Raw genomic sequence first — 22,156 nt, forward strand, 5'->3', positions numbered from 1 at the left:
TATACTCTCCTTAATATGTGTGTGTGTGTGTGTGTGTGTGTGTGTGTGTGTGAGAGAGAGAGAGAGAGAGAGAAGGTTTTAGTAAAAATTCTTCGAAAGACCAATGAGCTATGAGACTGAAAGAACCTTATACAATGAGCTGAAAAGGTGGAGCCTCTAAGCACAGAGAGAGAGAGAGAGAGAGAGAGAGAGAGAGAGAGAGAGAGATTTAGGTTTGTTAATGGCTGTAGGTGGCCAAAAGGGCCTATGCAACAGAAGAGAGAGAGAGAGAGAGAGAGAGAGAGAGAAAGTGTGTTTCAGTTTCCACTTTAAACTAAAACCTGAGTGGAAACCAAAACATTCTTTGACTATAGAAAGAAAAGAGAGAGAAAGAAAGAAACATTAATGCATTTAGGGCCTATGAGAGAAAGTACGACAAAAAAGATTGACTATTACATCTAAGTTCCAGAGTCAAGGGACTGCACAAGGCATCTTCTAGGAGTGCATAGTGTCTCTCTGAAATTAGTATAGGCTGGCTATAAAATAGTATAGAGATAAACGGCCTTCATTTACATCAGTTTAAGGCAGAGTCTTTGGGTTTAGGCTTGAATTCTCTGATTAATGCCGTCCCGCCTCTGTAGGCGCCCCATTTTCCTTCCTTCTGAGCATTATTCTCTTTAGCCAATTCTGTCGCTTTTGGCTTGAGCTGGGTCAAGGTCAGCTCCTCCGAGATCTAGGTCTTGGTACCTTTCAGCTTGTAAGTTTTCTTGAGAATTTTGCCCCTTGCCCCCTTGTCCTTGAATATTACTTGTGCTTGTGCCCCCTTTTGAAGGACACCAAGTATATCATCTGAATGCCACTCAATCTGGGGGATTTTTCCTTGATGAGATCAGTCATTCCTTCTCAGCACCCGTCTCTGTCATACCAGCCCTCAGGCAGCCCCCCTATACGTAGAATCGGGGCATTGGCAGCCTGGTTTGCTGTTCTTTTACCTCCCCTACACATCCCATGTATAGATTTACTGTCTACTACTGCTGTCATACATGTTTCATGGACTTGAATTGGGTGATAACCATGTCCTGGACAGTGGAGACAAGCTGCAGTGCGGGTGGTGCTGTATCACATGTATGCATTACCTTTTGGATTACCTCTTGCTGTCCATTGTTTTCCATGTCAAAGACTCTCCTCTCCCACGATGCTAGTCGAAGCTTGATCTCTCTAAGCTCTTGCGGTAAGAAATAGATTGGACCTTGTGTGTTTGAGGCACCTTCAAGCTTGCTCCATTGTCTCTCGTAAGTCATTGTGTAAGGGGTGGGTGTCATGGTAGAGGTGACGGCAGAATAGGAGAGTCTGTTTATTGGAGTTGAGGTGGCGGGGGCAGCTGGCATCTTCTTTTGTTCCATAGTGGCCTAGACTGCAGTACACCTTAGCTATACACTAACCCTTGAGCTGGGGCTAGGGGTTCAACCCAAACTCAAGGTGAGTGAAAAGAGAGAGGGGCTTGAGCAGGGGAGCTGGAGTAGAGGTGGAGCGGAGCTGAGGGTGAAGTGTTGTTTGAGCGAGGCTTGGGCGGGGAGCTAGTGGAGCAGAGACACACACAGAGAGAGAGAGAGAGAGAGAGAGAGTGAGAGAGAGAGAGAGTTATATTAATGTCCTTGGGAGGCCTCACTTGCATATGGGACAAAGTGTAAAGTGTCAAATGATAGACCAGAGAATCGAGCAGTGCACACGGCTCAGTTCGAAATTATTATAGCATAACTACTACATACCAAATACTACTTTGAAATCGGCCTGAATAACATGAGTTTAAGACTGAGATTCTTTGGGGCTAGGTTTGAACAGTGTCACATGAAAACGCGTTTCGTCCTGTTGAAACAGGACGAAACGTTTCGAAACGCTCCCAACGAAACGCATGTTTCACCCAAATCTCAAAAAGGCGTTTTTGCCCGTTTTTTCGTTTTTGCCCTTCGTGAATCGATTGCGATCATCCCGGCCTGATTTCGTTACTCAGCATCCTCTCCAGTCCGCAGCTTGCTTCTGCTCCCTATGCTTCCTACGCTCACGTGAGCTTGTGGCTCGTGGGCTAGCATATGTGCTAGAGCCTAGCACTGCCGCTGCTCCGTTGACCTGCAGGCTGCTTGCAAGGCTCAAGCTAGCTGCTGCTAGCCACCACTAACACAAGGCCTAGAGGCTAGAAGGGAGACCTACACTAACTGACGCCATCAACGACCTGCTGCTTGCACAAGCATCGACGCTATCAACGACTTGGACAAACAGGCTGCAATTGACTCCCACGCCTAGGGCCTGCTGCCATCGACAGTCGTGCCCACCATCCCCTTTGTTGCTGCTGTTTTTTGGTTCTGCTCAAGGAGCAGCACCTGGATCAAGGAGCAGCAGCCCAATTTGCCCCAATTCTCTGTTTCTTCCCAAATTTCAAGGCCTTCTCCATCATGCCTCCTCGCAAGTCTCCCACTCAGCGTGATGTTTGGCAAGATTCAGTTCTCATTAGCAAATATGGTACTTCTAGCACAAAATGTGTGGTTTGCAAGTATTGTGGGGAAACAATTCGAGGAGCATCAAACCGGGTGAAGGCACATTACATTTGGGAGAGAGCACAAGGAACACATGGCTGCACTCATGTTCCAGAAGGTATTTTTTTGGCCCATGGTGGATTGCTATCAAAGTTTGAAGAGGTCCGGTCATTGCTCCTTCTACCTTTGCCTTCGGAGATAATTGATGGGGAGGTGCAAGAAGCCAAGGAAAGTGAAGCGCTGAAAAGAGGGGCCTCTACTTCAACAAGAACCTCAGTTCAAGTGTCTTCTCAAAGTAATACTGGGGCTTCTTCCCAAGTTCATATAACTCCGGAGTCTTCTAACATTGGTGAGTCTTTACCCAATGTCAATGCAGATGAAGCTCCCTCGCATGTTGTGGCTTCTCCACATTCATCAAGCTTTGTTAGTGTTGTTGTGGGTCATGAGAGGATCCCAACATCCTCCCATATTCATCTCAAGGCTGCAACAACAAGAAAGAGGGGAAGAGAGCTGCCAAGGCGCCAAATCACCCTTGATGCTAGCTTTGCTCCAAAGTTGAAGCAAGAGGCTCAAATAGCTGAGCATTGTTTCTTCTATCAATGCAACCTTGCTTTCAACATAGCTCGATGTTCAGCATACCAAAAGTTCCATCGTGCACTTGTGGCAGCAGCCGTAGCAGGAGCTATAGGTCTACAACCAGCAAATTCTGAGTCCTTGAGAACTACCCACTTGACAAACCAAGTGAGGCAGATTCAAGAGGAGCTTGTGGGTTTGAGAGCTTGTTGGGAGCGATATGGTTGTAGCATCGTGTCAGATGGATGGAGTGACACTGTAAGTTATAAGTACAACCCTTCACTCTTGACTCTTGAGTCTTTGGTAAGATTTGTGGTGGCTGATTTTAGTATTAACAACAAATGTATGATTTACTTATGGATCTTGATTCTTGTGACTTGCCATATGTGGCCAGCGGCGGCGCCACATGATAAATATCTTGGTCTCATCTTGTGCTGGCACTACATTACTTCATGTAGTTGATGCCTCCACCCCTGGCTGAGTATCATTGGGGAATGGATTTATGGACACATTAAAAATGCCATTGAGGAGGTTGGGCCACAAAATGTGGTCCAAATTATTACTGACAATGGCTCCAATTGTGCCAAGATGGGAGAATTGGTTGAGAGAGATTATAAAAGCATTGTTTGGACTCCATGTGCTTCTCACTCGATGGACTTGATGATGGAGGACATTGCCAAGTTGGATTGGGTGCAATCTACTCTTAATAAAGCAAGCCAAATCATCAAGTTCATAACAAGAAAGAGCATTGCATTAGCTCTTTTCAGAGCAGTATGCAAGTATGATCTTGTGAAGCCATCTAAGACAAGATTTGGCTATCTCTTTCTTGTTCTTCAAAGGTAAGTCAACATCCTTTTTTAGCTAGCCAATTGAGAGTTCATTTCAATTCTTAATACTTATGTATTCAAATTTTGATTCTTAACTTGTCCTAAACTTGTAGGATGACACAAACGAAAGATGCGCTTAGGCGTCTCGTTTGTAATGAAGAGTGGGAAGCTTGGAGAGGAAGCCGCAAAGCGGAGGCATGTACAATCACTTCATACATCTTGGACAGTATGTTTTGGGAAGAAGCTGCAGCCATAAAGGCTGCCATTGCACCTTTGTACTTCATTTTAAGATTATTTGACCATGAGGGAAGTACAATGAGTCATCTTTATCACTACATGCAAAAGCTTAAAGAGAGTATGCTGAATTGTAGATCTCTCTCAAGTCATAGGTATGCAAACTCTTTAGTGATTCTATCATGACTCATGAGCTGCTACATAGAATTTAGAGAATGTTTATTTATACATAGTATTGAAATTTAATATATTGCAATTTACAGGGTGGATGATCTTCGTGCCATATGGACAAAAAGATGGAACTGGTTTCATAAACCAATCCATATTGTTTCCTACATGGTGCATCCATTGTACAAGCAGGAAAGTCATTGGTCTGATATTGTTCTTATGAATAGATGGACATCCTATGTGGATACAGTTATCCCCTCTGAAGAGCAAGGAATGTGAGTACTAACTTCTAAGTATCTTGATTCTTGATTCTAGACTCTAGTATATTGTACGATCGATTAGCTTTTACTTGCAACCTCTTTTGACTCTGGCATGCATGCCTTTAAAGTCTACTTCATGAATCATTATCCTAATTCCTATCTAACACTAAAGCAATGTCCATGACTCATCTTATAGGATTGAAAGAGAGTCTGTCCTCTATGTTCATGACCGTAGCCAATTCAGGCGAGATGTGGCTATGAGTCTAGAGCAAAGGAGATTTGCTGTATCATGGTGGGAGATAAATGGGCGACTTACTCCCACTTTGCAAAGATTAGCTCTTCGAGTTTTATCACAGGATTGTAGTGGATCAGCTGAGCGCATATGGAGCATATGTGCGGACATCCATACTAAGAAAAGAAATAGGTAATCCAACTTATAAGTTATGAATGGTTGGATGCATTTCTTGAGTCCTGAGTCTTCTCCAATTTTACGAATCATGACTAATTAGAATCTAGATGCATTTTCAATCTTGTTTTAGTTCAAAATATTTACGTTTTATGTGATGTATCATGTTACATATTGAGCACATCACAGCTTGATAGGTTGGTCTATGTAAATGCCAACCTTCGTCTCTTGGAGCGGTTCAAAGACAAAGAAAGTACGAGTGGGGCTGAAGGGGCTGAAGTGTTACATTGGAAGGTGAAAGAGGTTGATCCTGAAGTTCTAAGAAAGCTTGAGCGAGGCTTGGCTCGAGGGGAGAATATTGATATATCATTCATCCAAAGGCGCAGCGATGAGGATATAGCATATGATTTCCTTCGAGAGGATGAGGCACGCTTTCGACGCGTCACACGTTCGCAATCAAGGGTTATTGCACAAGCATCTACTAGTGCACCACCCTTGATTGCAAGCATTGGCACTTCATCTTCACCACGCTGTTATAGACGCCGATGAGATCGTGGTCGTACCCTTGCTACTAGTGGTCATAGTAGTGATTCCTTTGAGGAGATGGTAGCAAGGGTAGAGGAGGAAGAGAGTTCCGATGGTACAGAATCCACAGATGAAGATGCAAATAGTGATAGTGAACTTGGTAGAGAGAGTAGTGAGCACTGAGTAGTTTCAAATTGTGATTTGTTATCACTCATGCTACTCATTTTTGGAACTTTGAAGTTTGAGCTTACAACTCGTCACTTTGGAAACTTATTATTTCATATGTCTATTTTGGGAACTTATATTTACTTGACACTTTGGAAAGTAATGACTCATATATCTAGATTCAAATTTCAATGAATCAATGATGTTCATATCTCTAGATGCTAGAATCCAATGTCCAATGTCAATATGCTTTTAAGTTTTGACTCCATAAATATTAATTGGTCTAAATTTGAAACTTGAGAAGGGAGACTTGAATTCTGAATGTGTTTGTGTTTTGGATTACCTAGAGGCTAGACACTGGGTGTCTTGACTAAGGACTTGTCACTTGACACTTGTATTTCTCTTTGTTCACTCTAAACTTGAATATAACATGTCTTATCTGCCCCTATCCTTGTATTTATCAAGTATCATTTCGAAACCTATCCGTTTCGTCCGAAGATTCGAAACGAAACGAAACAAAACCTGTCGAAACCTCGAAACAACGAAACGGACGAAACGTTTCTTGTGACTATGGGTTTGAAGTGTCGAATGAGTGCTTGCCCATCTCGATATTCTGCCCGTTTGCCCTTTGGCGTGCTTCCACTTTGGTAAGTTCATTTGTTGTTTGTTTGAGGTGAGTCGAAGTGGGCTCTTCAGATATCCAAACTCTAGTGCCCTTCAGCTTGTTGGTTTGTTTGAAAATCTTGGTTCTTGAAATCTTTTCTTTGAAGTAGACGTGTACTTGATTCCCTTTTCGGGTGATAAGGCCTATGTCCTTCTCATCCCATTCGATTTGTGGTATTGCCTTCTTTGAGTTGGGTATATTTCTTTGCCTCAGTGTATTCACCTTCCTCATCAAAACAATTAATGCAACTGTCTTGTAATCCCCCAATGCGTAAAATCTTCTTGTTTCTTGCTACGGCCCCTACTCTTGTACCTCTCCATAAACATCACATTTGTCAATCTTGTTATGCATTGTTGCTGTAATTTCTTGTCCTATAGATTTGAGCTGAGTAGTGACATTTTCTTGTACCTTAGTCACAAGCTGTGGTGCAGGAGTTGCAATATTTCATTGCTGTAAAACTTCATGTATTACCTCTTGTTTGCCATTGCTCTTCATTTCTGAAATTGCCCTCTCCAAAGAAGCAATTCGAAGCTTTTGCATCCTTGAGTTCCTTCTCATGTGGGTCTCCTTGGCTTTGAAATCTGTGGTACGTTAAGGCATAGGGGGAGGGTGTTGAAGCCATATCAGCATAGGATGGCTTCTTGCTAGCTGGAGTCGAGAGGAACAGCTTTGTCTTGAGGAACTCCATCAGAAATGACCTGTGCAAATCTGTCTCGCCCTTCGACTATGTCTAACCCCTAGGGGCTCGGCCTAGCCTGGGGTTAGGTACGGATAGGGTACGGGCTGGTACGGAGGTATAGAGGTATGGGCTTTGTATGAGCTGAGGTTGTACGGATGATGGCTGAGGGGGTACGGACAACGGGTTGTACGAGAGAGAGAGAGAGAGAGGAGAGAGTTTATTTCCACTGGAGATCAACAGTTCCATGGGACAACAAAAAACCATCTAGTACATCCTGCTTAGGGGGCACATGGCAGCTCCTAGGGAGTGCAAAAAGCAACTTCAATTATTTAGAGTAGCCACATAATAGTTTGAAAAACATAATCAGCCATACATCAGTTTAAGACTAAGAGTCTTTTGGTTTGGATTTAAACTCTCTAATGAGTGCTATGCCTTCGCAGTATACTGTCCATTTTTAATCCGTCCAAGCAGCCTTTGGATAATTCCTTGGTTTGGCTTAAACTTTCTAATGAGTGCTGGTATACTGTCCATTTTCCATCCGTCCAAGCAGCCTTGATCTTGGATAATTCCGATGCCTTATTCTTCAATGGAGCTCATGTGAGTTCCTCAGCTATCCATACAGTGGTCCCTTTCAACTTGTAAGGTTGTCGGAGAAACTTGATCCATAAGTCTCTTGATTTAAGCGTAATGAATGAGAAAGAAAGTAAGTTTATTAATGTCCACAGGAGACAATAGGTCTATGGGACAACACAGAAACCTACAAACTAATACAGCTGATTTAGGAGGGCACAAGGCATCATCCAAGGAGTGCAAAGAGAAACTCCAAGTTATTTAGATTACGTACATTGTAGACTGAAATAAAAGAGATATAATCGGCCACACATCAGTTTAAGACTTAGAGTCTTTTGATTTTTCTTTAAACTCCTTTGATGAGGGCTATACCCTTACGATATACTGCCCATTTTCCTTCCTTCCTAGCAGCCTTGACCTTGGCTAGTTCCGTTGCTTTTTGGGCTAGTTGGGCTTGTGTGAGTTCTTCAGCTATCCAAATCTTAGTACCTTTCAGCTTGTATAATTGGCATAGAAGCTTTAGTCATATATCCCTTGAACTAATTGTGAGTACAGCATGTCCATTGGAGAGAGAGAGAGAGAGAGAGATTGACGTCCTCGGAAGACCTCACGGGTCTATGGGACAAAATACACACACCAAAAAACTACAACATCAGTTAGAGACTGAGAGTCTATGGGGGAGTACAACAACTCAACCCTAGATTATTATAATAGCATAACATAACTACATTCAGGTATTATGTAAGAGCGATCTGAATAACATCAGTTTAAGACTGAGTCTTTGGGTTTAGGTTTGAAATCTCTTATCAGTGCTTGCCCATCTCGGTAGACCGCCCATTTACCTTCCTTCCTTGCTTCTTCCACTTTGATGAGTTCATTTGCCTGTTGTTTGAGTTGGGTCATAGTGAGCTCTTTAGATATCCAAATCCTAGTACCTTTCAGCTTGTTGGTTTGTCTAAGGATTTTGACCCTTGAGCTTTTTTCTTTGAAGTAAATCTGTGCTTGGTTGATAAAGCTTATGTCATTCTCATCCCAATCGATTTGTGGTACTGCCTTCTTGAGTTGAATGATCTTGCTCTCATCAATGTGTGTTCCATTCCAAAATAGCTAAGGTAGCTGTATTGCAGTCCTCCAATGCGTAAAATCGCTTGTTACTTACTATGGTTTGCTGCTCTCTTACCTCAATATAGAGATCACATTTGTCGATCTTGTTGTGTATTGCTGCTGTAATTTCCTGTCCCATGGATTTGAGCTGAGTGTTGACCATTTCTTGGACCTTGATTAGGAGCTGTGGTGTCGGAGCCGCGGTGATGCATTGCTGTAGGACTTCTTGTATTACCTCTTGTCTGCCTTCATTCTTCATTTCTGAAACTATCTTCTCCAAGGAGGCAATGCGGAGCTTTGCAGCTCTGAGTTCTTGCTGTAGGAAGTAAATCCGTTCGTGTGGATCAAGATTACTTTGAAATCTATGATAAGTCAGAGCATAGGGGGAAGGCGTCGATGCCATGGCAGTGTAGGATGGCTTCTTGGTGGCTGGAGTCGATGGGAAAAGCTTCGTTTTCGGGAACGAAAAGACGTTGGCAATCAGCGACCCCTTTATTTGAGCTAACACCTCAGACTGAGCTAGGGGCTCAACTCAGCCTGAGGCTGGGTTAGCTAACGAAAACCCCCCCTGTACGGCGAGCTATACAGCAAGTGGCGGGGGAGGGGCTAGTAGGCGGAGGGGGCTAGCGGATGGAGACGCTAGCGGGTGGAGAGGCTAGGCTAGCAGGCGGCGGTGGAGAGAGAGCAGGTGGGGAGGCTAAGTGGCGGAGAGGCTAGGCTAAGCGGGGTGGGGAGGCTGAGCGGGCGGGGGGGGGAGAGAGAGAGAGAGAGAGAGAGAGAAAGAAACAAAAAGGTGTAGTTGGTGTGAGAGAAACGGAGAAGCAGACGAAGGTGATGAACATGGAAGCTGTGGCGAATGGAGAAGCAGACATAAGTCTCTCTATGCTGTTACATTTCCATCAAATAGAGACCAACACAATCCTGGTCTTGGAAGTGAACTAGCCGGGAGAGAGGCCCAAACTCATGTACCTCCAGAAATAAGCAATGATATCGTCCTTTGGATCTCATACTATACTGGGCAAGTACACGGGATGTCCTCTGTCTCCACGTCCTCCAAGGTGCATAGTCTACAAATCCGTTATTCTCTGGGTGGTACTTGTGGCTATCCCTGCCTCAATCCTCAAGTGATGGGACGAGACCCGCATCTGTACGTTGGCGATCTTCAAGGCCTATGAAACTCATAAGTATTGGGGTTTGATAATCACTCCATCCACTGATACTCTGAGGAATTGATCACCCTAGAATGGGATCTTGGTGGGAAACTCTTGGTTGCCCCCCCATGTCCGCGACGTGTGCAGCTGGAGTAGGTCCTACTGTATGATACGGTTGATCTCATCCCGTGGAATCATATGGTTAGGGGCATCTAAACTATACTGAAAAGGGGGGGGGACGGTCCATCTGGATGCCCTGGCTGCGAAACCATTTGGATATGGGTGCTTACCAAGCCATGCTAACTCCTATCTCAGCTAGGCGTGCCAATCTCGTTGTCTCCAATGCCAATCTCTCTCCCTCTAGGTAAGGCCTAGACCTTGTGGAGGTAAGTGACTATCTAGAAGAAGGCATCAACCTGGAGTGTTGTCATGCTGAACTTTGCCTGTATGATTTGGTGGGGGACCAAGGAATCATCCTGGATCCCATAGTCACCTGCAACCTCTTGAAACACTGCCACTTAGTTGCCGATAGATCACCCCCCAAAAGGGTGCTACGTACATGGCTGTCGGTCTCACTAATGTGTTGAATAGCCATCCCTTCATTAGGGGTTCTGCAAATATGCGTGAAAGCATAATCTCTTTAGTCAAGCTAGAGCTCCTTGCCCTCACTTAAGTCGTTTTGTGGTCGCGGTAGAATCAGAACTTGTTGGGGAACTCTTGGTCCCCCCCCCAGGTCCGCGATGTGTGGAGCTGGAGTAGGTACAACCATATGATATGGTTGATCTCATCTCGTGGAATCAGGTGATCGGGAGCATCTAAACTATACTGAAATGGGGGGAGAAGGTCCATGTGGATGCCTTGGCTGCGAACCGTTTGGATGTGTGTGCATACCAAGCCATGCTAACTCCCCTCTCGGCTAGGCGTATAGACGACTCTATCGCCAATCTTGGTAGTCTCCCTCTAGGTAAGGCCCAGATTCTGTGGAGATAAGTGACTATCTGGAAGATGCCATCAACCTGGAGCATTGCCATGCCGAACTTTTCCTGTATGATTTGGGTGGGGGACCGAGGGTTTGCTTCGAATCATCTTGGATCCCATAGTCACCTGCAAGCTCTCGAAACGCCGCCACTCAGTTGTTGCTGATAGATCCACCCCTAGACGAGTGCTGCGTACATGGTTGTCGGTCTTACTATATGTATAGACTAACTCCTTTGACTTACTCGTATAGACTAACTCACTCCTGTAGACTCATCACACCCCATATCATGTCTCTTGGGATATGTATCTTTTGAAGTCGTTTGATCATGCGAAATCGTGGGATGCAAAGACTTTCTGGGAGCTTGACCTTGCCTCCTCAATGACTGCCCTCAAGGTGAATATGTGATCAAGGGTGGAGTGTTGTCTTCGAAACCTAGCCTATCCCAATGCCCTCTGCCCATGTGCTTCTATGTCGAAGATGATCTCTCTCTTTAGTACTGATCCATATATCTTGGCTAGTGTATGACCAATCATGAGAGTGCGGTAGTTCCCACTGTCCATGGGGTCTCTTGCTTTGTGTATCAGCACAATAGTGGTGGTATTCCAAGCAGGAGGCAAACCATGGCGCACGTTATTGAACATCTATGCTAGGCCCGGGGCCATGAGCTCCTATCCATGTGCAAAATGCTCAGTGCGTAACCCCTCGTGGTCTCGGGCTTTTCGATTGTGAAGTTGGCGCAAAGCGGACTGTGCATTATGTGTTGTGAACAATCTGCATGTGGTGGGTCTGGGGGGGAAGACATATCCGGTGGTGTTTGAGACAGACTTCATAGAGGGTGTCACATTAGTGTGCCACACAAAAGGATCTGTGATGGGGATAGGTGACTTATCCTCAGAAAAAAGTCCCCAAGCAAAGGTGGAGTCACCTCCTCGAAAAGATCGAATCACCTCGTCCATCCTATGTGACAAGAAAGCCCGCCTCTTACGTTGTGTCAAGTGCTGGTAGATCCGTTGCCTCGTCAAATTTCTCAGAGTCTGTTCTCGTGTGAGGTGAGATCTCATCCTTGGGCACTCATCATCAAACCATGGATTCATGGGGCATCTTCCGAGATGGGGAGCGGGCTGTAGAGCGAGTCGTGGGAAAGGACCCGATGGTGGTATCTTGGACCTCCGAAACCAAAGTGCCTGAAGCATGTGAAAGGTTTGCATCATCTTCCTGTCCTGCTACTAGCGTGATGGTCGATATGCTAAATGCCAAGTAGGAGTGGTCCGCGCCAAGTGGGGGAGGAGGGACCATGAGGTCATGCATCTGTGTCACAAGGCTGGGGAGCCCATCAGATAGTCCACTGTGCTCGTCCCCCTTCCATGTGGGAAGCAAACGAGTCCTCTAGATGACGGTCATCTGTGAAGGCCGTTATATATGATCAGGTCATGCACTACTCCCATCTTCAGTAGCTGTCGGCCATATCCCATGACCTGTGTATCCTCTGAGTGTCCACCATACTGAGCTATGTCGGGTCAATCTCCGGCACTCTAAGAGGGTCATTTCCAAAGTCATGTAAGTTAACTAGTCTGCTCCCCATTCGTGCATTGAAGTCACCTAATAGGAGGATCTCCCCTTGCCGAGAGAACTCCATAATGTCATCATATATCGTCTCATATGGGCCGGTGACCTCATGAGGGGCAGGGGGGGAGAGAGAGAGAGAGAGAGAGAGAGAGAGAGAGATGATATGATATGGTTGTATTAAAGTCCTCTTGAGACCTCTTCAGGTTTTATGGGACTGGTGTTCACTATCAACAAATAGTGATCTTTTACATTCGGGTAAAGTAAATATTATAGATTTGCTATGTAGCTAGTACTTGTTGAGCTAGCTTGTGTGCTAATCCTAGTACCTTTTTGCATTGTTCCAAAACTTCTTTTAGATAACTTCTAGCTTTGTAGCTGGCTGCTCTAATAGATTTTTCATGTGGTCTTTGTTGTCATCATATCTTTCTCTGATGTGTGTAATATGTATAGGCTAGACATCTTAGGAGTACATGCTGCTCATCAGAGAGAGAGAGAGAGAGAGAGAGATGTATTTACGTCTTTTGGATGCCTTGCGGGCCTTTGAGACAAAGTACAATCACAAAAACTAACCCATACAAGCCACTGTGGGCTGAAGCAAAGGGCTTGCTGGGGCCCTTTGTAGAGTACTACGCGTACTTAGACTCAAGATTGAAATACATAACCCGGTGCCAAGGTGGCTCTCCTATGAGCTGCAAAGATATCCATATCTGTGTCTGTTGGGTCGTCTCTCTCGGCGGTGGGGGGCGTGGTCTTCGTGATCTTTGTATCCGATGGGCCATGTTGATGGTGATCCTTCTGGTTGGGCGATCTCCCCTGAATATGGTTGTGATGAGCTAGACCTCCATTGTGTGTGCTCTGGTCCTCCTCTGCATCTCTAGCTGCGTCTCTTCATGCTGACCGACTCAGCCCTGATGTCATCTATCTCCTACTCCTTCAACTCTGCTATGTCTAGGGGCAGACTCAAAAGTGGTAAAATCTGCAACATGTCACTAGGCTCGATCTAGGTCGTTCGGAGGTGCCACTGTCTCCTCCTGCTCTCTGGTGCAGCACATCAAGGTCTCTCTATGTCCTCGCATCTCCATCAAATAGAGACCATCGCAAACGTTGTCCTAGAAATGGATCAGCCGGAAGAGAGGCCCAAACACGTGTCCCTCCTGAAATAAGCAATGGTGTTGTCCTCGGATCTCATAGTATACATGGCGAGTACATAGGAAGTGCTCCTCTATCTCCACCTCCTCCAAGGTGCATAGTCTACAGATCCGTTGCTCTCTGGGTGTACGTGTGGCCCTCCTTGTCTCAATCCTCAATAGATGGGATGAGACCCGCATCTGTCCGATGGTGATCCTCAAGGCATGTGAGACTGGTTGGTGAGGATGGCCTCTGTGAAGATCCATTTATGAGAATGTTTTCAACACCTTCCCTTCTTCCAAGTGTCCCAAAGGAGCCCTATTGCAAAAAGAGTCTCTAGAGCTCTTAGCTTGGAGTGAAGTCATGCTTGATAAGCTTTACTAGGATGGCGCAACTTTGCATCTATGGGTCAATAATTCCTAATCCATCCTCAGAATGAAGTAGGATTATTGTTTGCCAAGCTAGGCTCACCCTAGAAAGCTGCACACTAGTCGTCTCAGCTGACACATGAATCCTTTGTGAAAGCACTAGTGTGATGCTATGTACCAGCTGTAGGTGAGTAAATCTTGGCTTTCTACCCTCTAGAAAAAGTTTGGTGTAGTTTCAATACAGTAGCTTCTGATGCACATGCTTCATGATTGGGGTCATTTGATACTCTGTCGAGATATCAATAGCGTGATGCTATGTAACAAGCCGTAGATGAGTAAATATTGGCTTTCTACCCTCTAGAAAAAAGTTTGGTGTAGTTTCAATACAGTAGCTTCTGATGCACATGCTCCATGATTGGGGTCATTTGATAATATGTCGATCTCGATGTGACATCCAAGGTACGTCGTGGTTTCAGTTGGAGGGATCCAATGGAAACCAAAGGTCCCCCGCACGTGAGGGAGCCATCGAGCCCGTGATTGGATGAGTCATTCTTTTATGAGCAATGCCTTTGTAAAGGAACCTATCGGAGCTGGAGCTGCAGTAAGAGTGGGTCTTCTTTGGGCAATTGGTAGTGCCCATGAGGTACCTTAACTCGAGTAATCTTCCCATGACTAGGATGATGCTTGTGAAATGCTACATGAAAGTCGAATTCAATGATGCTTAAAAGAAATGGATGTGGTTCAGGAGGAAATGGCCTTGCCCCACAGTTCTCATTAGATGTGCAAAATGTGCAGGTATGAGTCATACAAAGATAAGATAAACCTTAACTTTATATTACATTTGAACAGTAAGGAAGGGAGAAAGTCAAACGAGTAAAATGATGGGGGTTAAAGCTCATCCGCAATAGGGAAGATAGCCAGGTAAGTCTCCTAACGATTGCTTGCTAGTAAACATGATAAACGTGCAAAGACAGCTACGATGTTGGCCATAAAGTAACAATATAATAGATTAATAGCTCATTGATCAAGCGCTCTTGTGTTGAAGATGAGTGACATGTAAGATACTGAACACACTGGTAGAACAACATTCCATTGTAGAGAGAAGCCCTAGCACAAGCAGGTACTAAGGGTTCCTCAACACGATTTGTCCATGGAAGGTCTCCAAGCTTAGGTTGAAAGGGGTAATGGGATGGACAAGGGTTGACTATTCTTGTACAACCTTTGATGAGCCCCAGAAACAAAGGAAGCTAAGTCAGCCAAAGTAAGGTTATGAGTTTACAGATGCAAAATTAATGAAGCTATCCAAGGAAATAAATGATAGAGAAAGCTCCTGCAGAAAGCTCCTGCATTAACACTAGGCATGTTGGCAATTGAGTGTACCCAAACCCTTCTTGGTTGAAAAATGATGATGCATGAATGCAAGTTTGCTATCCGAAAAGACCGCTGTAAGTATACACAGGAAGAACCCTTATTGATTGAAAGAATGACGATTATGGAGGAAGAGTGCTCTGTGGTGAATGCAAGTTTTCTTTCTACTGAGGGAAGAAGAACACTATTTTGCAGTGATGAATTTAAAGAGCTGGAAGCAGTTCCGACTGCAGCAACTGTGGAAGGTCCTTTGGAACCGACATCTGCCCCATCTTCTGCTGGTGCCTCGGAGGACCCCTTAGAGCGCTTCTTCAACGTAAGTGCTCTTTAGATGTATAGGGAAATGTAGTAGTAAGGTGATGGATGTTCTGTTGTGGTCTTGAAGATGCACACTTAGTTTATAAGCATGTGCATTACTAAGTTCTCTCTTTGTTTTGCTCTTACATTTTGAGTTGGCTGTGTTCTTGATGAGCTTTAATATCTTTCTGCAGAATGTATTGCATCTCAATGTTCATGAATCTGTAGCTTCCACAGGTGTACAGTCACCACCTGCTATGCAGTCACATTCTTCTGGTGGGAATATGCCTACATTTCCTCCAGTGCTTGCAACACCACCTCCACCTCCACCACCTCCACCTCCACCACCGCCTCCACCACCACCACCTCCATCCACAAATCAGCCTGCTAGTGAGAGTGGGGGCACAAATCCAGAAGTCCTCCTAAAACCTTATTTTTTTGTGCCACCTCCCCTCCCTCCTTCTCAGCCAGCTGCTCTTCATCCTCTGCCTCCATTGCAACCATCACTTGGGGCTCCTTTACTCCAGCCATTTCCTCCACCAGCTCCTCCTCCATCTTTAGCTCCAATTTCAACCTCAGTTTCAACCTCAGCTAACAGGTCAGTACTCATCAGCAGGGATGGAATTCGCGATGCCCTCAATCGATTGGTGCAGGTAATACGTTTTCAACACCCGTCTGTTTTTATTCCTCTCCAAATGTCAAGTCTATCAACTGTTGCTGCCCATCTGTGTTATTATTACATGTTTTTCTGTGTTGGGGAGAGAGAGAGAGAGAGAGAGAGAGAGAGAGAGAGAGAGGCTTTTATTTTTCTGTGGAGACTGAATATATGGTCTATGGAACCAAGATCCATTATCATTGAAACGCAGTACATGTATGTGCACTGAATGTATGCTTCATGAAAAGTATGCAATAATTATATGTGAGATGCCTTAGAAAGCCTCGTGGCTGCTCTACTACAGGAACTCAGTCACCAAGATGTTCTGCTGAAGCCAGTGGGCCTGTAGAGCTGGTGTGGTGTACAAGCCAATGTGTGAGTTGTGGTGTTTTGTGTGCAGCAGTCTGCAAGCTTCGTGAATCCAGAACTTGGCAGAGTATGTCACTGGCCCCTTGAAGAGTCAGCAAAACAGGAGCACATTTTTCAAGGCTCAACCATCACCATGTGTTAGAGTACATAGTCATGCACAAGTGGCTGGTCCTTGTAATCTGTGTGACTTGGTGTGAATCAGTGTTATGGCACATCATGGTTGCTGAGGGAGAGGTATCTGTATGTGCATCCTTACGACTTTACTTTGATAACCCTCCCAAGAATGCCAGTATTTTTGTCAGCTCTACATTGTCACCCTCATGTGACCTAACTGGTTCACTAAGCATGGTTCTACAACCTCAAAAATTTATCTTCATTAGTGGGATATCTAACAAAGCGTTTATGCTTGATTTGCGAAACTATGCTTTGGTATCTAAGACCCAGCTGGAGTACAAATGTATTCTTTTCTTTTTTTCCCGGGGTTTGGAGTAACCCATTCCAGATGCAGCATCTTCCATGGTTGCATTATGCATTTGATCTTTATAATTTAAGAGAAATGATAGGATATAATTGTATTAAAGTCCACTTGAGACCCTACAGGATCTATGGGACTAGAAACCACTATCAAAATGATAGTAGCTCTTCTTTACATCCATCTGATAATATTTCCAAAAATTCCTTAGCATGTTCTGCGATGTCACCTGTAAATACTACTAGTATGAGAAAGTTCTTGATGTTAATTGAGTTCCTGGTTCTTCTATTGGTTAGCCCACAGTAATACCTACAGCTATATATATACATAATGTGATGTATAGCATCGCCTTTTCTGCATGACTAACTCTCTGATTTTCCCTCATCCCCTGGGATATCCTCAGCATGTAGCCACCGTCAATCCATCCACTTGAGTCCCTCTCTGTGCCATCCTGTATTTTTTTTTGTTGCCTCCATGGCTTTGATACCTGGTGCATTGCATCAGGACATCCACCTCAGTCTCCACCTCGTGTATCACAAAGAGTGCAGAGCCTCAAATCTTTGTGGTTCATGTGGCTGCAATCTCATGACCTGCCTTGATCTAGAATCTATGGATGAGGTCCTGAGCTGGCCCATGGTGATTCGTACTGCATGGGAGAGCTTGATATGTAAAGTTATAGTAGACATCCTTGTCCTATGGATGTATACTTGCCATCCATCATCCCAGATGACCTGCCCTGTGATTGGAACCAGGCTCTGGCAGCCTGCATCCGTCCAGCCACAATGCTTGACTCGTTCCAGATAGGTAATGATCTGAACGAGGCATCTTTGTGAAGGGATCTTGCAGCACACTCCACTAGAATGATGTTGTGTGGAGTTCATCATCTGAGATAGCATTATGACCTGTAGTCCTTAAAATCAGTCCACTCGTCTTCTCTGAGGTTTACCTCCCAAAAAGCAACTGCATATAAGGCTTTTGGTCGAGTTAGAGAATGAAAGAGAAGTGATTTCAAAACATCCTGTCTTGGACGCGGACCTGGCTGCTCCCGCTGCCCGCCATCGCCATCCCACCCCTAGCCCCCCCTCCGCCTCGCCTCCTCTCCGCCTCACCTCAGCTTCCGCCTCCTCTCCACCCTTAGCCTCCTCCCCGTCTTCCGTCCCGCCTTGACCCTCCGCCCCCGCCTTGGCCACCGCTCCACCCCGTCTCCTCTCCGCCCCTCCTTCCAACGCCCTTCCACCTCCTTGCCATCCCTCCCCACCTTCGCCTCCCCTTCCACCTTCCGCTCCACATGCTCGCCCTCCCGCCATCTGCGTGGCCCGCCCTCCCCTCTTGACTCCACCTCCTCCTCTTCCCCCGCCTTCTTTTCACCGCCCTCCCGCCCCTTCAAACCTTCACCCTTGCCTCCTTTTTCGCCCCCTCCCGCCTCCTCTCTGTCCCCCCCGTGCTTCCTTCCCCCTCCGCCTCCCTTCCTCCCTCTTCCTAACCCCCCCTTGCTGCTTTTCCGTCTTGCCCACTCCGCTTCTTCTTTTTCATCTCCCTTCTTCGCCTCCGCCCTCCCACATTGTCCATTCCACCTCATTCTTCACCAGCAGCAGGAGCATTTGTGTTTGTCAGAAGGAAGAAGATCTTGGTGGTGACCTTTGGTCTGGCCAAAGGGGCTCTATGGCAGCACCCACAGCCGTTAAGGTCCTTCTTTCTCTAGCCGACAAACAACAGGTTCAGCAAGCAGTTTAGTCCCTTCAGGACAAGGCGATTGTGGACAGAATTGTGGGCCTCACACCCACAAGGCGACAGGTGTGAGAGTGGATCTAAGCTAGCTTGGCACTAGAGGGCGACCACATTCAGGAGGTCACCATCTATGGGAGAGGTGTCTTCCTCATCCAGCTCAGCTCCCTCGATACAGCCTTGACACTTGTGGAGTAGAGCCCCATCCTCCTTGGCCCGCATTCGGTGTATCTCTTTCCTTTCCTACACCACACGGATTGGCAGGAGGCTTCAAATGGACTCGTCGAGGTGGACCCCCTGGAGGGAGAGGCATTGGGTGACCCAGAGAGTGCCCTGGGATGTTCGTTCCAGGTTTTGGACGCGGTTATGGTCCAGTTTGCGGCCGAGGAAGATATCCTACTTCTTCTGGGTGGCCGCCCATGAAGGCTTGCCCATCGGACCGTGGTTGGAGCAGATGCAAGTGGAGGGGCAGTGCCATTGTTGCTCCGATGGTCTCCTGGAGACTATCCCGCACTGCCTGTGGAGCGTCTGGCTCTGCATTTCGGAGCATTCATTTGCTGCTGTGTGCATTTCGGACCACACCAGGCCTTGGAATATCTGCTGCAGACATCTACAACAGCCGTCTTCTACTTTGGTGACCTGCTGCAACAATTCTGCACTTTGAAACCTCCATAGCCAGTCGCCTCTATTCAAGCTCTTTTGGAGCACTAGGCAGCCCATTTCCTTTCAGGTCGGCACAGTTTTCAAGGTCTGCCAGCACATGTGAAGATTTTTGTCGCCAGAAATCAACCTTTCGTTGCTGCTGCAGCATAGCCAACCACCTGTGTGCGCCGTTTGCAGAAGTTGAGGCCTTTTGAGGACATTTCCGACAAGTTCTGAGGCTGCTCCTGCACTTTCGAGCCATTCTGAGTCAGCTGCTGCATAGCCACCTCTGTTCGGGTCTGTTAGGAGCAGCACGCGTGGGGATTCGAGCCATTTCAGCACATCTAAAATCCCGTTTTAGGGTTCCCAGGCCCGCTGCAGCTGAGGTGTTGATTTGCGCACGTCTGTTGCAGCATCTCAGGTGATTTGGAGGCTCCTCGACCTGTTTCGGAGCAATTACTTGCATTTCGGGTTGCTTTAGGTTTGCTGCTGCAGAACGGCCTTTAACAGAGCAGTATTTGTTGTCCATCGTGGGTGTCTATTTCAACACACATCATACAGATTAAGGGGGTTGGGGATACTGCTTCAGTCCATTTTCCCCGTCCGGTCCTCCTGCAAGATGGAATGGACAGGCCCCAAAAGGAAAGTGTGCGCAGTGAACAGAAATTGACAAGAAATACCTTTTGGAATAGTTATTTTGCTGATGATTGTCTTCAAAATCGATGTATTTGAACCTAACAAAGCTAAAATGATGTGTGTGTGTGTGTGTGTCTGAGTGAGTGAGTGAGTGAGTCAGAGAAAGAGAGAGAGAGAGAGAGAGAGAGACCTCAGTTTTTGTTTCTTGCAGAATGAACACTTTGTTGACATGGTGTACGAGGAGATGTTGAAGGCACACAAAATGTCTATGTAACCTTTGGTTTTAGAGAGAGAGAGAGAGAGAGAGAGCTTAGTTTTTGTTTCTTGCAGAATGAACACTTTGTTGACATGGTGTACGAGGAGATGTTGAAGGCACACAACATGTCTATGTAATCTTTGGTTTTGTCCTTTCTTTGGGGCTTTATCCCTATATTTACAGTTTTGGTATCCCTTTGTACATCTATAGTATTGTGTGCAAGCCTTGTGGCATTGCCTTTTTGGACAGTAAACATGCATGTAGTAAGTATTCGTGAAAAGGCAGTCCTGGTCTCGTTATGAATGCCTCTCTTTGCCTGCTAACATGGCAATGTAGTACTTTAGTTTTGAATCTATTGTTCAAAGAAACCTAGCGTGTTTTTAAATAAATACTGTGGCATCAAGATACTTGTAGGTTTTCTCAGTATAATACAAGTTCTGTATGTAAATATAGCAAACTCAGGAACATAGGCTGTGTTCATAAACCTGGAATACTTCTGGACGAGGTTTCTGGTCTGCGAAGGAACAATGATAGGAATGGCTGAAGATCCACACACTAACGGAGATGCTTTTGTTCAATTAGTGCTCTCTCATGGAAGTCTTTGCTTCTGCTTTTGAAACTCAACAGTTGCAGTTCTCAACATAAACTCTTGCAATGTTAATATGCTATTTTGTGAGTAGTTACTTGAGCAAACATGTTTGCTTGTGTGTTATTAAAGTTTCATCTGTGCCTCTGCCTCAGCACTTTGTCTAATCTTCCCTGCTTTATGGATGGAAGATGAATCGTTTGAGTCACCGAAGAAAATTTGTTTTATTGTACTTTGGCTGCCTTTTTTTCCTTCACAATACATTTTACAAGAGTAAGCATCCTCATTGTACTTCAAGCAGTTGGCAAATGTTTGGACCTTTGAAAAAATTAAAGTCTGGTGAAGTCCCAAAACCACCTCACAACAGACCATTTCAATTTTCATCTCTTGAGCTGATGTGTGAAGTAAGAAGGCCGGTCACGGTTTGATCTTTTTGAAGTTCCCCGCAGTCATCAGCATAGCAGAGGGCCTTTTAAGAACAAATTCATAGTGTAGCAGTGTATCCAATACTTCACAGTCTTACTGCTCAATTCTCAACACTTCACAAAATCTTTTAGAATGTGTCCTCGTTGGAAACTTGCTAGCGCAGTTTATTGAGTTCTCTTGGTCAACCTCCATGTTTGTAATGTGGTTGTAGAATTTGTGAACTGAATATGCACACGCAAGCTGTTATTGGGGTATCGGAGCTCGATCTGTGCATGTAGGTCAACGTAAGTTATGTTTTGTGAATTTGAACAGGCGTGTCCTAGATTTATAGTCAGGCATGTAAATAAATACGAAGGTTCATTCCATACCTTATAACATATATGCGTTGCGTCTCTAACTAGTTAACTACCAAACGCTTTATGTGAACGATTATGCAAGAAACGAGGTGGACATGAAAATATAATTAATACGCTCCTTGTATTTGAAAAGCTCTAGAACCTCATGGTACGCTTACTTATACAAGTGTAGAATCAAGACAACACCTCACTACATGTACAGAATTTTTACGAGACATTTACTACATTTTCTATATGTGGCATGATTTTTTAAATAAAAAGCCTTCCATTGCTATAGCTAGACACCCTAAGAAGCATCTCGTTGCATGGGCAAAGCAGGAGAATTTTAATTGAAAGACTCCACAAAAATGGTCAAGGAGAATTTTAATTGGAAGGCTCCACAAAAATGGTAATATCCAAACTTGTTTGGATAATTATTCAATAGCGTTCCATCAAACGATAAAGTGGCAAGGGTTTAGAAAGGATTTAATATAAAAAAGGATAGGAAAAGC

The 22,156-nt window shown here is 45.2% G+C and overlaps 2 protein-coding genes across 3 annotated transcripts in view; both read left to right on the top strand.

The window, feature by feature from the left end:
• The window catches only part of LOC147891560 (mRNA-decapping enzyme-like protein), a 37,187-nt gene extending 16,318 nt beyond the window's left edge, over nucleotides 1-20,869 (top strand). Inside the window, exons 6-8 of one of the 2 annotated variants that reach the window (XM_087388201.1) lie at nucleotides 15,441-15,561; nucleotides 15,737-16,195; nucleotides 20,372-20,869. In XM_087388201.1, the coding sequence (XP_087244327.1) occupies nucleotides 15,441-15,561; nucleotides 15,737-16,195; nucleotides 20,372-20,434 (643 nt within the window). In that variant the 3' untranslated portion in view covers nucleotides 20,435-20,869. Of the gene's footprint in view, nucleotides 1-15,440; nucleotides 15,562-15,736; nucleotides 16,196-20,252; nucleotides 20,338-20,371 lie in introns of those variants that run through there. The other variant, XM_087388200.1, reaches the window with a different exon arrangement.
• On the top strand, nucleotides 4,025-5,532 carry LOC147891561 (uncharacterized). The gene is made up of 3 exons (XM_087388202.1): nucleotides 4,025-4,299; nucleotides 4,769-4,996; nucleotides 5,158-5,532. Exons 1-3 carry the CDS (start codon nucleotides 4,025-4,027, stop codon nucleotides 5,525-5,527), a joined length of 873 nt encoding a protein of 290 aa, XP_087244328.1. The 3' UTR covers nucleotides 5,528-5,532.
• Nucleotides 20,870-22,156: the final 1,287 nt, after the last annotated feature.

Source organism: Dipteris shenzhenensis, chromosome 17, assembly GCF_047967505.1.
Source record: "Dipteris shenzhenensis isolate YYH24624 ecotype China chromosome 17, Dip_SZ_1.0, whole genome shotgun sequence".
Classification (NCBI taxonomy): Eukaryota; Viridiplantae; Streptophyta; class Polypodiopsida; order Gleicheniales; family Dipteridaceae; genus Dipteris; species Dipteris shenzhenensis.

Excerpts from the sequence above, each read along its gene's own strand:
- LOC147891561 (XM_087388202.1), top strand. The coding sequence starts at position 4,025 with ATGACACAAACGAAAGATGCGCTTAGGCGTCTCGTTTGTAATGAAGAG. Across the intron at positions 4,300-4,768 it reads AGATCTCTCTCAAGTCATAG|GATTGAAAGAGAGTCTGTCC; the intron begins GTATGCAAACTC and ends CTCATCTTATAG. Across the intron at positions 4,997-5,157 it reads CATACTAAGAAAAGAAATAG|CACATCACAGCTTGATAGGT; the intron begins GTAATCCAACTT and ends TTACATATTGAG.